Genomic DNA, 17958 nt, shown 5'->3' with positions numbered 1-17958 from the left:
TCCTCTCAAATGAATTTCCCTAACAATCAGATATTTGGCACAACAAATTTCTATTTTTAATTAGAAGAAAATCTATTTGATCTTTAGTTTGATAACTGCATTCTTTGATCATAACAGTAAAATCTGGAAAATAAAGAAAATTTCACCCATAGTTGCATTATTCTATTTAGTGTATTTAGTCTATTTCATTTATGAAGTTTTATATGCATCTGTTTTCTGGGTTTTTTGTTTTTGTTTTTTTTTTTAAGAGAGGGAGGGGGAGGGGCCGAGGGGGAAGGAGAGAGAGAATCTTAAGCAGGCTCCACACCAAGTGCTGAGCCCGATGTGGGGCTGGATCTCACGATCCTGCGATCATGACCTGAGCCGAAATCAAGAATCGGACACTTAACCTGACTGAGCCACCCAGGCGCCTCTACATTCATCTGTTTTTTCACTACTATTATCAAAATACAAGCAATTCTGTAACTACAGTGTATTTTTCAGATTCATTTTACATAAAGGCAGCCTGATGTTTCAGTCAGTCTTCATACTTCCCTTATCTTGAGAAGATTCAAATAAACCCCAAATGTCCCATCTTCCCAGGTGTCCTCCCTTCTACCACCTCTGTTCACCCTGAACTCTGCACACCGTCTCTGTGTAGGCACACCACGGAATGAGTGGAATATACCCTGGAGAGGTGAGGGAGGAAATGATCTGATAAGTCATAAATTTCTGGGGGGCTGAAGGGGCCATTCAAATTTCCTAGTCAGATGTCCCCCTAGCAGTTGATGAAAGCAGGCCAGGACAGGTGCAGTGACTCACCCCCCCCCCCCGCCACCACGGTAGCGACAGACCTGGGACCACAGGCACAGGTGTCCTGGCTGTTACACTGGTACTTGTTCTACACAACTACTACGCACAGTCTTCCATCGGCACCACCACTCAGCTACACATATCAGAGCAATGAGCTAAAAGCAAGTATCTTTAAATAAAGTCCAAATTCTTCCTGACCTCCCACAAGGCTCACTTAACGAGCCCAAGGTTTTTGCTTTATACACTCAGTGTTAATATTATAAAACTTCTGGATGTGTGCAAAGAAACAAAAAGTACTATTCCATCAGTACATAGTACAAAAATTTTATGGTAAGGCATCAATTGAGATGGAACTGACCTATTATAATTCTGTATGTTAACTGTTTATAAAATTATATAGTATTCTTAAATAGTTTTCACTGTAATTTTTTTTAATGCTACAAATTAATTAGGATAACCTATGAATATGGTCGGTGGGTTCTGAAAGAAAATTTTAAAAATCCTCATATTTCACTTTCAATTTTTTGGCCTGATTTCCTTTTAGATGCTCAGATAGGACACTGAAGGATACTTAAAAAGCAAAAGAGCATAGTTATTTGATGCATGAAAAAGAAGAAAGTAACGTAGGTTAAAATATTACGCCCTGGAGAAAAATCTTGAGAATAAGAGGGTGTTAAACAGAAAGCCACATTTAAGCCTAAAGTTAAAGGAAAACTAATTTATTACGGGAGAAATCAGAGAAGTTTTACAAAGGGAGTATAAGTTAAAACATTTAGCTTAGTGATCATTAAAGCCATGCTTGAAAATGTTTCTACCATTATTACATAATTAGTCACTAGTAAATTAAAATGAAATATAAAGTTCTTAATGATTTAAATTAGCATACAGAAAGGGACATGAATATAAGGTATTTGGAAAAACAAAGTTGGCTTTATGGCTTCTTCTTTTTATCATTCTACAACAGTTACACCGATGTTTATAAAGTATCACAGACAGACTTCTCTTCTGAAAGCTGTATTTGGAAAAAAGGATGATTTATTAAGATCCTAGCAAATACTTCATTAGAAGTTTTGGCAAGGCAGTAAGAAGTGGGATTTTTATGAAATTAGAATAAGTCAGAATAAGGTAAATTCACATTGGGAAGGCAAATAACCCTACCTATAGGTTCAAATGTCAAAACATGGTTATTTTAGACAAGGACATGTAGGAAAATCATTCTAAAAGGTCAACTTAAATCGAGAATCAGTGTTTTCCAGGGAAAAAACAGACCTGTCCTTTTTGTAAGGCCTGGACCCTCTAAGCAAATGCCACCTGACAAAAGTAAGATTTCCTTCTCTTTGATCATGAGACTATCCCCTAAACTAATTGAAGATCATAAGCCTTAAAATCATCAACAACGCAGTTTCACTGGAGTGCAGTCATTTCATGAGTAAATGCCACGTTTGACAGCATGACACCCTAGCCCCTGAACGCATGGCTGGTGGACTCCCTGGAAAAGCACAGGACAACAATAATGCAGCCAGGATGGTGTTTACACTGTTTTTCCTGCTGGAAGCTGCTACGTACGGTCTCTCCCCTGCAGCAAGAAACAGGCCTAGTGCCTTTTAAACCTTTATCATATAAAGTAAACAGAGACTTTTATAAGTGACAATTATAAAATATTTCAGTACATATGTTTGATCAACAAATGTTTAAATAGCCAAGCATGCCTCTGCACAAAGAGAAACAGGAGACTTATGGGACAGTGATTTGGCTAATATTTCACCTTACCAGCTCTTAATTGTGAAAAACTCTTACAGAGCTCTACACTCATGAAGTCTTCATTCATTTTTTTCCTATAAAATAATCAGTTGCATGCAGACCTCGGGCAGATCCTGGTCGTCTGCCTCTATGTATTTGTGACAACTTAATTTTCTTCTTTCTCCTTCACCATTGTAGAATTGTCATTAGAGTCATTTGTCTTATTTAATTCCATTTTATTTTACCTTTGTTTTGACTGAGAAAGTAACATTTGAATTAGGAAAATGTTATTTAATAAAAACAGGAACCGTATTCTGAGATTTTAAGTTAATACTGTTGTTTAGCCACTAGGCTATGCTAAAGGATAGTCCATTTGTTCAGGAACACTTCTGTCTTCCAGCTATCCAAAAAAAGGAGGCAAATAACTTTGAAAACTGGATATGAATTATTTAGCCATTCGAAACCTAGTTGCTAATTCATTTAACAGATATATATGAGTTTATATAATTAGTTTATAGGACATATTCCAAAAAAATAAACGGACCCTTTTAAAAAAAAAACCACATCTGTGTCATGTAGTAATGTCCAGTTTGGTTTTAAAAGGATGAAATCATCTTTGTGTTTATTTTATCCAAACTAAACATGCAGTCAATCCTATTTTTAAAAAATTATAATGTCTAGTCATGGACTGGTTATCAGAAACATCAGCTTTTTTTTTTCTTTTTTTAAAGATTTTATTTATTTATTTGACAGAGATAGAGACAGCCAGCGAGAGAGGGAACACAAGTAGGGGGAGTGGGAGAGGAAGAAGCAGGCTCATAGCGGAGGAGCCTGCTGTGGGGCTCGATCCCAGAACGCCGGGATCACGCCCTGAGCCGAAGGCAGACTTAACCGCTGTGCCACCCAGGCGCCCCTAGAAACATCAGCTTTTTATCAGATATGTTTTTCTGCTTATAAAAAGGTTATTTAAAAATGCAACAGTTGAGAACCAAACACATTTATTTTAGATATTTTTCACATTAAAATTATACTTTATTCTCTAACTTGTGTTTAGAACCCTTTGCGTTTCAACTTAGGAACGCAACTTACTGCCATTTTTTCCTTAAAACTCTAAGGAGCATACTACTATTTTCATCAGCACATTATATTAATACCTATCCTTGATTGCATACATTGAGGGCACTAGGATTCAAATATGCTTAAGAAACTCACAGTGCAGTTGGGGGCACAAAAAATAAACACTGATGAAATGTATTGAGGGCCCACAGAGGTGCTATACATGTGATGAATATTCATCTATTTACATGCTATAATGGTTCACATAAGAGATGCCCACATTCTTAGAACATCCAACAGGTTTTATAACTAAAGACCCAGAGGATTTCAAAGTCTAGTTCTCAAAAGTGCTCTGAAGATAAAAATCCATAACCCTCCCAATTTATTGTTTAATCCACTTGATAATCTCTCTATAAGAGGGGTTTGCCATATTTTAAAGATAAATTAATCTTTTCTTAACTTGTCTCTTTTTCAATTATTCATTACTCCTCTGTTAATTATTCATTATAGGATGAATTATTGACAGAACACAACCCAGCCCCAAAGAAAACCGCTATTAATCTACTATTCCTGTCCTATTATCGCTTTGGCAGATGAGGGAGTACTTGGAAGGAAAAGGTTAGTGGACTTTCTCTTCTTAAATGTAATTAAGCTCAGTAAAATCCATTTATGAAACACTGCAGAAAAGAGATGAATACAGTTATGATGTCAAATCATGTTTGCCCATATTCACAGGGGTGATATTTAAAATATTTATGTGTTTCCACAAGCACCAAGGAACCCAAACAGCTGCTTGTGCTAGAGCACCTGACCTGCCCACAGGGATACACTGCTATTACAGCAATGCTGAAAATCTTTAATTCTGGTGGACCATCGTCATTATTATTACATCCAATATGGACATTAAATTAGCTTTTACTGAATCGCTACTATGGAATATGATATTTTTTTTTTAAAGATTTTATTTATTTATTTGACAGAGATAGAGACAGCCAACGAGAGATGGAACACAGGGGGAGTGGGAGAGGAAGAAGCAGGCTCACAGCAGAGGAGCCTGATGTGGGGCTCGATCCCATAACACCAGGATCACGCCCTGAGCCGAAGGCAGACGCTTAACCGCTGTGCCACCCAGGCGCCCCTACGGAATATGATATTCTTAATTATGCTGCATAACACCCCAACTAGCAGAACAGCATCACAGGTATTTTCAGCTCTAGAATTCTTTCCTTCTACTGCTAGTAGAAGGAGACTATACTATAAACTGCAGAGATATCTGCATGTCTAGAATTGCCTGTTGGTATCTTTTAGAGATGGCAGATGATAATCCACCTGGCTGGATCTAAAGCATTCCTGATCTGAATCCAAAGTGAGTTCTTCGGCTTTCTATATTAAATTGAGAGGCTGTGATATATTCTCTTTAATGATCCCCTTCACCGGTAGTCTTGGACAGAAGTCAGCTCCAGACCCATCCTGGGGTTCCTGACTTAGTCAGGGGCTCAGAGGTAAGGTATAAACCAGTTCTCCTTCAGTGCAAAGGATTAATAATAAAAAATAAAAAAAGGAAAACAAAAAATCAGGTCTTGGCAGGGCGTTGGATGGTCCCACCTGCCCTGGAGCATTCTAAAGGAAGAAGTTGCCAAAGAGGAGAGCAGGGCTTTCTTTCCACAGAAGTGAAAGGCTGCAGAACTTGCCACATGCACAACCTCAAGTTTAATCTTGGTTCTTGGGACACTTTGAAGGTGCCAGGGGTATTCACTAGGGTGCTTTGCAAATTAAAGACTACGTTGGAATTATAATACACAGGTTCCGATTTCTTATGGTGCCCTTCATCAAAAGAGATGGATATAAAAATAGTAGCGAAATAACTACTGTGCCGGGAACATACGTTCCTTTATGTCTAACTCTAGACTCTACCCGTCTCTAAGCACTTTGGGGAAGTAGTATTCCAGCTCTCGATTCTCACAGCTCTCTATGCCAACTGCACCCAACTTGTCTTCATTGGCTTTGAAAGTCCTTCCAGAACTCTTTCTTGCCCATGAATATGCTATGTCATGTGAATGGAACCTTCCTCCTCATTGCCCACCTGAATGCATACTTCAGGTTTTATCTCAAAAGTCAGGTGACTTGTGAGATTTTCATGACTAACTGCAGGTAAAATCAGCTGTTCTTCTCACCAGTTCCCATTCCTCTCTTGGAGCACTTATTGTTCACTATTATAATTATTTGTACACAAGCCCGAATCCCTGACCAGCCACTTCCTTTAGACCAGAGAGAGTACACCACTGAGGTTTGCTCTGGGAAGAACAGAGTAAGGGCTCAATACATACCTGCTAAATAAACCCATGGTGAGCAGGCAGACGGAGGAATGAGCAGAACTCTATTAAATCCCAGAACTCAATCTGCGTTACGAGCTGAGTCATGGTTGGCCTTTACTGTGCATTACTACATTGAAGATGCCATAGTATGGGCTACCCAAATTATGGTTTCCTTTCAAAGAGCCCACCCTCTGAGCTGTTCTTCCCATCAGTGAGACTCGTTCTGACTCTGCTTACGTTGCCCATCCAAACCAAGGAAGCAATGTAGTCCTTAGCCCTGTTAGTCATCCAAAAACTCCTTATCTTATTGACTCATCAGTTAACTCAGCCACAGTGTTGGTGATTTGGCTCCAAAGCCCACAGACGACACCTCTCCGTACAGGAAAGCACCTTCTTAGACTCTTATGTTGGTTGCTAATCTCAGAGGGGGCCATTTTAGCAACTGCTTCTCTCCACTGTGAAAAAAAGGTCACATTCTTTCCTAATAACTAAAAGCCCTGTGCTGGGATTTGACTGTAGTGAGTCCAATAGTGTTAATCTTAGAAAGACCCAGGTTTTTAACAAACTCATTTTATTGTATTCAAGAATCCAGACCTGTTACCTCACCAACTACAAGGGATAAAGAACCCTGGCTAAGATGAGGGCTGACCCTGGCCCACGGGAGTCCCCAGGAGACAGGCTCTGTGGTCTGGCTTACCCACCAGCGTCAGTTCCTCCAGTATTGATGTAGTTTTCCACTCACACATTGGATGAACACTCACATTCCTCCCTGACACAACTTTCACAGCCTCCTGGGTTATATCTGAATGACATTTTAGCTTTAATATATTTTAAGAAAGTTTAACTATTTCTAGAGACCTGAATGCTATGCTTGTTTCAACCATCATTATGTTTTGGAAAGTATCTCTTAGAAGTTATCTCCATCTATCACTACTCTTTTTCCACAGAAATGTTGTAAAATACCATGCAATCGTTACCAATGTTATGTTAGCATGGAAACAGTTATTTTAATTAAATACCCATGTGTTTAGATCTAAAGGTGTCTAGGAGTTTAAAAAATTAAGTTATCCCATAAATGTCACTTTGGAGGAAAATTTCATGATATACTGACTCTGTCAGTAAACTGACAAAAGTGAAACATTGAAATTAAATCCACTAATTCAGAAGAAAAAGATCTTCAAGTACACACTCACCCACTATGTTTCATATGTGGCGGTTTATCCATTCGTACTGCTAATTTGATTTTTAAGTCCGAGTCCTGGCTATTTTTTGGAACTATCATTCGGTGCAACTCAGCTGACTTGGAGCTATTAGACGTTGGGTATAATATCACCTGTAAAAGACACAAAAAGAAAACATTTAAGTGCACAATACAGTGTCTAGTGATTGAAACGGAAATCTTTTCTATGTTTTCCTGTTTAAAAAGAAGGTATCATGCCCAAATGGGTCTAAGCCATTTGACTCCCACCACAACAGATGGGTTTTCAATACAGACTCATTTATCTTTTTGACAAATATGTGTTTTCATATTATCACATAACGAGTTTTCTTCCTGTGTCACTTCATAATGAGGTCAGAGCACAAAGGCTGCAGCTGAATTGACAGCTGAGAAATACTTGTTAGTCACCTATAATTTCAAGACTATTCTAAACTCCTCAGGACAAAAGTTCAGAGAGAAATATTTTTTGAAATTACAGATAGCATGTTTAAGAAAGTAAAACCAATTATTTTAGGCAGCAAAAATATAACTCGTATTTTACTTTCATTGTAAAATAGTGTTGAATGAAATCAACTCAATTAGAGATGGAAAAGACTGGCATCATAGCACATTTTCTGTCTTAGATCAATACCAAAGGATTTTTCGCCCTGATGACATGTTTTCAAAACTATGAAGATGATATTATGACTGAAACAAAGTAATTACTCTTAACAAAACTTCCAAATTACCAAGTGATTATTTCATAGCCCCACAGCTTCACAAAGCCAACGCAGAAGAAAAGCTTACTCTTCCGATAATACGCGTCATGTATAAGCATACCCCATCTTACAGCATTTCACTGTGTTGTTCTTCACAGACACCACATTTTACAAATTAAAGTCTGTGGCAAGCCTGCGTTGAGCAGGCCTACTGGTGCCGTTTCGCCAACAGCATCTGCTCACCTTGCGTCTCCGTCACATTTTTGGTAATTCTCAAAATGTTTCAAACTTTCACATTATTATTATATCTGTGATGGTGATCTGTGATCAGATAATAACCTTATGATAGCCTCTGAGTGTTCAAGTTAAAGAAGGAGTCACCCGTATCACTTTAAATCAAAATCTAGAAATCACTAAGCTTAATGAGGAAGGCATGTCAAAAGCCAAGATAGGCTGAAGGCTAGGTCTCGTGGGCCAAGTTGTCATTGCAAAGGAAAGTTCTTGCATGAAATTGAAGGTGTACTCCAGGGCATGCATAAGTGATAAAAAGCAAAACAGCCTTATTGCTAATACAGAGAAAGTTTCAGTGGTTGGGATAGAAGATCAAATAAGCCACAACATTCCCTCATGCCTCATGCAGAGCAAGACCCGAACTGTCTGCAGTTCTGTGCAGGATGAGAGAGGTAAGGCAGCTGCAGAAGAAAAGTCTGAAACTAGCAGAGGTTGGTTCATGAGGTTTAAGGAAAGAAACCAATCTCCGTAACTAATAAAAGTGGCAACGCTGAACAACATATTTTCGATGTACATGAAACAGTCTTATATTGGGAGAAGAGATCATCTTAGACTTTCATAGCTAGAGAGGAGAAGTCACTTACTGGTTTCAAAGCATCCAAGGGACAGGCGGACTCTCTTATTAGGGGCTCATGTAGCTGGTGACTTTAATTTGAAGCTAAAGCTCATTTACCTACCATTCCAAAAATCCTAGGGCCCTTAAGAATGATACTAAATCTGCTCTGCTTGAGCTCTGTAAATGGAATAACAAAGCCCAGATAACAGCACATCTGTTTATAACGTGGTTTACTGGCTATTTTAAGTCCACTGTTGAGACCTACTGCTCAGAAAAAAGATTCCTTTCAAAATATTACTGTTTAATGACAATGCACCTGGTCACCCAAGATCTCTGATGGAGATGGACAAGGAGATTAATGTTCTTTCCATGCTTGCTAACACAACATCCATCCTGCAGCCCATGGATTGAGGAGTGATTTTCACTTTGAAGTCTTATGTAAGAAACATACTTTGTAAGGCTAAAGCTGCCGTAGATAATGATTACTCTGATGGATCTAGGCAAGGTAAATAGAAAACCTTCTGGAAAGGATTCACCATTCTAGGTGCCATTAAGAACATTTATGATTCATGGGAAGAGGTCAAAATATCAACAGCAGCAGGAGTTTGGAAGAAGTTGATTCCAATTCTCCTGGATGATTTTAGGAAGTTTCAAGACTTCAGTGGAGGAAGTAACTGCAGATGTGCTGCAAACAGCAAGAGAACCCGAAGTAGAGCCTGACGATGGGACTGAACAACTATTTCTTGAGATACAACAAGATTGGCATTAGGCCAATTAATTACCCTGCAATGACCTGTAAGTGTTCAAGTGAAAGGCAGAGTCACACAACAAACGGCTGCAGTCTCATGGGAACACGTCAGCAGGTGCTTCTTGTGAATGAGTAAAGGACGTGCTTTGAGATGGAATCCACTCCTGACGAAGATGCTGTGAAGACCGTTGAACTGACAATAAAGGATTTAGAGTATCACACAGACTTAGCTGGCAAAGCAGTGGCAGGGCTTGAGAGGACTGATTCTAACTCTGAAGGAAGTTCTACTGTGTGTAGAATGCTCGCAAACAGCATCTCATGCTAGAGAAATCGTTCACGAAAGGAAGAGTCGATCAATAACGGCAAACTTCGTGTGGTCTCAATTTAAGAAGTGACCATGGCCACCCTAACCTTCAGGAACCACCACCCTGCACAGTCAAGGATCATCGACATCAAGGCAGGATCCTCCACCAGCAAAAAGATCGCGATTTCCTGAAAGCTCAGAAGATATTTAGCATTTTTAGTAATAAGTATTTTTTAATTAAGGTACATACTTTTTAAAGATGATGTTATTGCACACTAACAGATTACAGTATAGTGTACCCATAACTTTTATATGCACTGAGAAACCAAAAAACTCATTTGACTCACTTCATCAGGATACCCATTTTATTGCAGAACTCTGGAACTAAACTCACAGTATCTCTGAGGCATGCCTGTACATAAAACGATATATTTTCCCCACTTTAGTCAGTCGTAACATTATTTAGACATGGCATGTATCCAAGCCTTCACATTTTTAAATGGGAGGACTATATTCTGAAGGATAAAGATATGAAATGCAGTGTATATTTTAATCCACTCTTACTTTAAACCAGTGTGACAAGTAAACAAACCTGAAATTTCTATATAAATGAAGAATTAGAAACACGCTCAGGTATGCTAAAATGTTCTTAACAACAAAACGCGGCAAGTGAATTTGGCACGCTCTGCCAAAAAACAAAAGCCTTCATTTCATGTATAAGTGGAACTATTCACAGACAAATTTTCAAGCAAAGCTCTTTTTCTCTCTAGGAAAGACAACAGTCATAAAAGCTTCTTAAACTATTCTCAACCTCCCAGTTGTTAAATGCAACTACTATTTTGAGACTTTTCTCAAGCCTATCCTAAAAGCCACAGTGGAGTTGAATCCAGCATATCTACACACTTCAGCATATAAAGGCACATCCAGTAACAGATAAAACGGCATTTGTGATATTTTAAAAAAATGATTTTATAGAATTAGTCCTTTCTGACTGCTAAAATATCCAATGGAACATTTTACAGATTCTTAAATGACAGTTAAAAAAATAATAATTTTTGGCTCAAACCAATAGACAAAACAATGTTGTTATCAACTTAGAGGAGAATTCCAAAAAAGAAACAAAGACGAAGGGCTGTCTATCCCCCACCCTCTGAAGCTGTAGCAGCCATTCCCCTAGCAATTCTGGAAAGCTTTTTCTCCTTCTCCCTACCACATCCTTTCCCCCCCCCCAAATTTATTTTGGCATGAGCCACCTACAGACTTTATTCCTTTCTAATTCTTCTTTCTATGTTTACACAAAAATTGGTATTGTTTCAAACCCCAAAAGTCTTATACAGGATGAGAATATTTAAGTGAAAACCTCTGGCAATTTTCTCATTCTCTAAATGCTGATGACGGGTCACTAAATAAGGTCCCAAAACAACTAATTGCATCTTATCCGCAAATTAAGGATCATCTCACTATTGAATACCATCATTTCTGCCACATTTTAGTTTCCTAATGGGTACTTCTAAGTGAAGTCAGTGGAAGAATTTATTGCTTATCTCTGTTCAATTAAACATGTGAGGACCCATTATGTGGGGACACTCAAAGGTGAAAGAAGACAGATGGCTCAGATCCTTCAGGGAGTTCATAGTTTCTTATCAGAGCAGAGTTCAAAACTATCGGATGATCTTACTTCCTCTCATTGCCCTCCTATCCCTGAGATGTGCCAACGTTTTCTGATTTTGTCAGTCTCTGGGTTCACTCACTGTCATGTCTTTGTTGGCTCGGTTCTATCACATGGGAACTAATACCCTGGGTTACATTTCCTCCTTTTCAAAGACCTAAAATTGTCTGTTTCTCCTGACAAACACTGACACATGTAACAAATGGAGGTCCATCCATAGGAAATACATTGTTTACAAAAGAACTGTACTGGTGGATAAGTCCTGAACCTAGTTTTAACAATGACTGTAAAACAGTCTCCAGGTCCCCAAATTGCACAAGCATGAAGTGGTTATGTCCTCTACATTGATGCAGATGGTAACAGACAAGCAGCAGCTCCCAATGTGTAGAGCCTAAAGGACCAGGAGGAATAGAGGACAAAGGAGCTCTTGTTCAGATGCAGAACAATGGTCTAATCAAGAGATCCTGAACACTGCAAGACAGGATTTCAGTCTTGTCCCTGGACAATTATTGCTATGTATTTTCACTTTACCCCCCCCCCCCCCCCCGCCGAAATGGGCTACTTGATTGTAGCTCGCCTACATCTGTTCCACTGCTGTAGACTGGATTGGTGCTAGGGCAGGGTGGGGAGGGGAGGTGGAGTAGTTCATAGATTGCAAAGAGCCACAGCTGGGCCTGACGGAGATGCTGGATTCTGGCCTGGATGAAACTTTGGGTTGATTCCCTTGAGATGAAGCGAATGTGTTCTGTGTGTAGGAGGAAGGGTAACAGACCTATTTTCATCTTTGGCTACAGGGGCAAACTACAGCCGATCATCTGTTTACTAGGATTTGTGCTTTGCCTAGCACAGAACTAGCTAGAAGCAGCTAGTCAGACAGAGATTGTATTTTCTAGCTCCTCTTGCATCTAAGTAGGGACATATGAAAGTTCTAGCTAATGGAATATGAAGAGAAGTGGTAAGCATCGCTCTGGGGAAAAACGATGAAGACACAGGTATACCGTCTCATCCTGTTTACTATCTGCTAGCCAAATGCAGAGAGCTCCAATGCTCTAGGAAGTGAGAGCCATAAAACGAAACGGAAGAAACTATAAGCCTGACTCACCACACGGAGGAAAGCCACCCCATCTATCAGGAATGCCCACAGCAAACCGTTATGCAGGTGTTACTGTTTTGAACTAGTGAAATGTTTGTTGCAGAATTTAGTAGTATCCTAAGTAGTACATTAACAGAGTTTGGCATCATAGGTCTTCTTTCACAGGTAAGTACTCAAAAATTTTAAGAGAAGCAGTTCTACTTGAATAGGACTTGGCATAGTAATTAAAATATTTAACAGATATAAACATTTACTAAGGATTCTGCTCTTGTCTGGGTTTATATCTCAAATTATGGCTCTGTACAAAATAGTTTCTTCTATTATTTAGCAAAGTTGCCTCTTCTTTGCTATTCATTTCTATACACATTTCTGGTTCTTCTCGTTTATTTTTGTCACCAACACTTTAAATGTCTTGTCACTTAGCATGACACATTTTATGATTCCTTATCTTAAATATAAAACCAACCTATCTTCTTCATAATAAAATGTCAACACTACTTGCCGTCTTTGCTGAGGTGTAATGAAAAGCACAAATTTTTTTTAGGCTTTGTTTAAAATTTTGTCAAATTTAATATACAGGAAAAAAACCCCTTAAGTATGAAGCGTATTAATACATAAACACATAATGTTTAGAGTAATAGGCGATTCACTGGATCTTAACATAGGTTTGCTGACACCTCTACACTGTTTTCCTCCTATTAAAATATATTATATCCAAGCCATGTGCATTTGTGCACGTTTCACATTATTTTAACTTTGTGACCTATCCATTTAAGGCCTTCCAAATTTCTAAATGATTTCAACAAAGGTCTGAAAAATGTAAAAACTAAAAGGGGAAAAATCTAGAACTAAAGGGAGCTAGATAGGCCCTGGTGCTAGGTAAGCAATTCATTGTCCTTTTCCATGAATATCTGTTAGCCTAGAGAAAGAAAATAAGAGTATGTGACCACAATTCTTGGATTTTAGTCTTAAATTAGAGATACATACTTGATACAATTCTAGCTCAAAGATGGGTACAGCCAGCAATTCTGGAAGGAATCAGGACAGAATGTATAGGGAAATTACTTTCATTTAGGAGTCTCAAAGAACACATAAAAATTACAAGGCAAGACATGGGGAAGAAACTGAGACAAAGACACGAGGCTGTTGGAACTGAGCCACCCAGGAGCAGGACTCTAGAAAAAGGCACACAATCCTTTGCTAATATTCTTACTACTATCTTTGGTTCTCAAGCCCTTCCCCAAGCTTAACTGGTCAGCTCCTTCTTTGTTTCCTGAACCTACCCCCAGTCAGCTTCCATTGCTTGCCCCCCACAAGGACTTCAACCAATACAAATCCTCATTGGATCTTCTGCCATGTCAATTCCCCATCTCATCAACAGGTAAGGAGAACACTAACAGACACATGAAAAGATGCTCAACATTATTAATCATCAGGCAAATGCAAATCAAAACCAAAATGAGATATCTCACACCTGTCAGAATACTAGGCTCAAAAAGATACAAAACAAGTGTTGGTAAGGATGTGGAGAAGAGGGAAACTTCATGCACTATGGATGTAAAGAGGTACCACTACTGTGGAAAAGAGGACTGGCAGTTCCTCGAAAAACGAAAAATAGAATTATCGTATGATCTAGTAATTCCACTACTGAGTATTTATCCAAAGAAAACACTAATTCAAGAAGATACGTACACCTCTATATTTCTCGCTGCATTATTTACAATAGCCAAGATATGAAAGCAACCCCAAAGTCCATCAACAGATGAATGAAGAGGATGTGGTATATATACGTAATGGAATATTACTCAGCCATAAAAAGAATGAGATCTTGCCATTTCAAACAACATGGGTGGACCCAAAAGCAATTATGTTGAGTGAACTAAGTTAGAGAAAGATAAATGCCCTATGACTTCACTTATGTGTGGAATCTGAAAAACAAATGAACAAAGAACAGAAAAAAACCCAGTCTCTAAAATGCAGAGAACTGGTGGTTGCCGCGGGGTGGTGGATAGGGATACGGGCGAAACAAGTGATGGGGATCAAGAGGTACAAACTTCCAGTTATAAAATAAGTGCCAGAGATAAAAAAAAAAATACAGCATAGGGAATAGAGTGAATTAATACTTAAAAAAAAAAAAAAAGAAGGTGAAACACAAGCTTTCGAGGATTAGGAAGAGAACCCTATAATTGAGACTAGAGGCCAAAGAGGAAGAAAAACCAGAATGTGATGCACTATATTCAAGGTGGACAGTGTTTCAGAGAGTAGGAAATGGCCAACAGTGCCAAATGGCCAATGAGAGAGTAAGCACAGTAAAAACAGAAAGGGTACTGCTTGGTTTAACAGAGTAATCACTCAACATCTCAGCAAGTTATGTGAGGCCAGACTGTGATAGTTTCAAGAACAAAAATCTATCCAAGGAAGAGGAAAGAACTTCATTTAACTCTTAGGTGATCAAGATAGGGCAAGCCGGGCAAGATCACTTTGGCTAGAAGAGCACTGTTTGCAAAAGTAGGGGCAATAAAGCCAGGGAGGGTGCGGAGGGTAAGAAAATGGGAAGTTGTGCTGACAGATGAGAGTAGAAAGGAAGACTGGGGATAGGCTGTAAAGGGGCATGTTTTGCTAAGGAGTTTATAGGTTATCCCATAACATGCGATTAAAAGATGCTTTTAAGCCAGGGAATGACAATCAAGTGTTTATACCCCTGAGTAAAGAATCACCCCCCCTCTATTCAGCTGTATACATTTCAGAGCAGAAGTGTGGTGAGGTGTCCTAACACCCAACTGAGAGATGAACTGGCCTTAAAAATACATCTTTAAAACAGAGTAAGGAGAGAGTAAAAATGCTAGTAGCTGGAATCATGTTTCAATTTGTGATTAAAAACCCTTTTTGCTGACAATCAGATGTCCTTGAGACACAGAGGTCTGTAAGGACATGTATAAGGGAACATCTCAGATAAGTAGAGCTATCTCTATACGAGACCTTGACTTTCTGGGTTCAGTTGACATTTTTCTATCTTTCTCCTTCAAATGACAGTGATTTTACACTTTAGCTAAGATTCACAATGACTAAGATTTTATACTTTATCTAAGGTTCACAATGTGAACTTTTCACGTACCAAGTACCTTCCTGAGAGCTATGACCTTGAGAGAAAGACTAACTGCATTTACTTCATTTCAATAAATTTGTATTTAGCACATGTTAATAACTAGGATATATTTTCTCCAATATCAGGGCCTCTGTATTTTCAGTGTGTGGAGTAGATAAATCAAAAGATTTTTCTGAGAGAAATCTACATCCTTAGTAACATTTTCCAGTGTTTTAATACACTTGAGGTTGCTTCGTCCAAATTATTTCCCCTTCGATTTAATATCACCGCTTCCTGTCCTACTTAGTTGAAACAAAGAACACCTGCTCACTCACACTGATGCTCTTTTGTGTACCGAAAGATTAGCATTAAGCCTTCTACCAACCTCATTGTCCGTAGGCTAAATCCAGTTCCCTTTATTTTCAAAGTTGGAAAGAATCCTGGAATTTACAATACGGAACTGATCAAACTCCCAACCCCTTACCAAATGAGTACTTGGCCTGACAGAGAACCATTCAATTCCTTCCTTCTATATAGTACTTTTTTTTTTTTTTAAATAAGGCCTTTTTCAAATAAAACAGTAAAAGTATAATCTTGATTCAGTAGTTTTTCCTGACATTAACTTGTTAAAGGATAGAGATTAAAAACCTTGTTATTTACATGATGGAGGCTGAGGAGGGCATATGCAAAAGAAAAACCAAGGTGTATAAATTATTCCTTAATCTCTTCTGAAATCTCTACTTCATAATGAACCATTATAGGAAAGGGCTCTTAGAATGCATTTAGCAGACTGTGCTCCCTGAAGGCAGAAGCTATTCTGTGGTACAGCGTCTCATCTGTGGCTTTTAGGTTAATGTAAGCCAGTATCTTCAATTAAGCCCTTCTTCACCACGATTCCCCTTCATATCCCAGACTAGACACTTATCAAGTTATTTGTTGGCTGGCTGACTGGATAGATGCTCAGAGAAATTAGAAATAAAAATGCAAACCTAAAATTGATACTTGAGAAAAAGGCTTGCGAAATTTGGTAACAGAAAATGATGGTAGTGATTTTGTAGGCCAGAGTTTGTATGCTATTTGCCAGTCTGTAAAAATTTATGAAACTCTCATCTTTCCATTCCTGTGGTAGGTAGAGTAGGTTTCCCACAGATGTCTCTACACATCCTAATCTGCAGAAACTGTGAGCAGGTCACCTTACATGGCAAAAGAGATTTGAGGTAGCAGGTGGAATTCAGATCGCTAATTAGCCAACCTTAAAATAGGAAGATAATCTTAGGTTATTGAGGTGGGACCGATACAATGACCGGAGTTATTAGGGAAGAGGAAGGTAGAAGAGTGGGTGTTGGGGGCTCCTGGGTGGCACAGCGGTTAAGCATCTCCCTTCGGCTCAGGGCGTGATCCCGGCGTTCTGGGATCGAGCCCCACATCAGGCTCCTCTGCTATGAGCCTGCTTCTTCCTCTCCCACTCCCCCTGCTTGTGTTCCCTCTCTCGCTGGCTGTCTCTATCTCTGTCAAATAAATAAATAAAATCTTTAAAAAAAAAAAAGAAGAGTGGGTGTTGGAGCCATGAGATGTGAGAAACACTCAATTGGCCAGTGATGGCTTTGGACACGGAAAGAGGCCATAGCCAAGGAATACAAGCAGTCTCTAGAAACCGAAAAGGTAAAAATAAATTGCATTCTTCCTTAGATCCTCTGGAAAGAACTCCACTCTGCCAACATCTTGATTTTAGCTTACTGAGATTCATTTTGGACTTCTGACCTCCACAAATGTAAGACAATAAATTTGTTTTGTTTTTGGTAATTTGTCAAAGTCACAATAGGAAACTAATACAGATAATAAAGGCTGAAATTTGATCATGAAAGAACACAAAATGACGAGATTTGATTAAAAAAAAAAACAACCCTAAATTTACCTTTTAAATTTCTTCTGCCAACTGTGTGATTCAAAGACATTTTTACATACAGACTTCTATCAGTAGCTTTGTCTGATTATTTTAACAAGAGGTTTCTGTGTGTGCTTATTTCTCTCACATTCCTGAAGCATTCTGCTTACATGAAATCTTTTGAAAAAGTTTTTTTATTTTGTTAAAGTTTTGACTTTCCTTATCCTATAAATTTTTTAAATGATTAATAATGAGGCTGATTATTTTGGTTACTGGAATGAAGACCAACATGGATATATTTCTAACAAATTTAAAGTTTCACAAACCCAAATGATTAAGGATTATTTCTATTACCAAGTCTTTCTTAAAGATTTTGAAAGACATAGTCAAGGCTGTCACTATATTTTTTATGGCTCAGTTAAAGATATTGGCCTTTATTCATCTTCATATATCACTTTTATTGCTTGTAAGGTGTCGATTTCTCCTTGGATGGAGCAATATATTCCA

At 38.5% G+C, this 17958-nt stretch overlaps 1 protein-coding gene across 8 annotated transcripts in view; it reads right to left on the bottom strand.

The window, feature by feature from the left end:
- CADPS2 (calcium dependent secretion activator 2) overlaps window positions 1-17958 on the bottom strand; it is a 513174-nt gene that overhangs the window by 212663 nt on the left and 282553 nt on the right. For all 8 annotated transcript variants that reach the window (XM_087860858.1, XM_087860859.1, XM_087860857.1 and 5 more), the window contains exon 8: window positions 7097-7236. In XM_087860858.1, coding sequence (XP_087716984.1) covers window positions 7097-7236 — 140 coding nt within the window. The remainder of the gene's footprint in view (window positions 1-7096; window positions 7237-17958) is intronic.

Source organism: Ursus americanus, chromosome 3 (assembly GCF_024610735.1).
Source record: "Ursus americanus isolate L20-20 chromosome 3, mUrsAme1.1.p, whole genome shotgun sequence".
In the NCBI taxonomy this organism is placed as follows: domain Eukaryota; kingdom Metazoa; phylum Chordata; class Mammalia; order Carnivora; family Ursidae; genus Ursus; species Ursus americanus.
The sequence above is the reverse complement of the archived record's forward strand: the minus strand, read 5'-3'. Positions and strand labels throughout refer to the sequence as shown.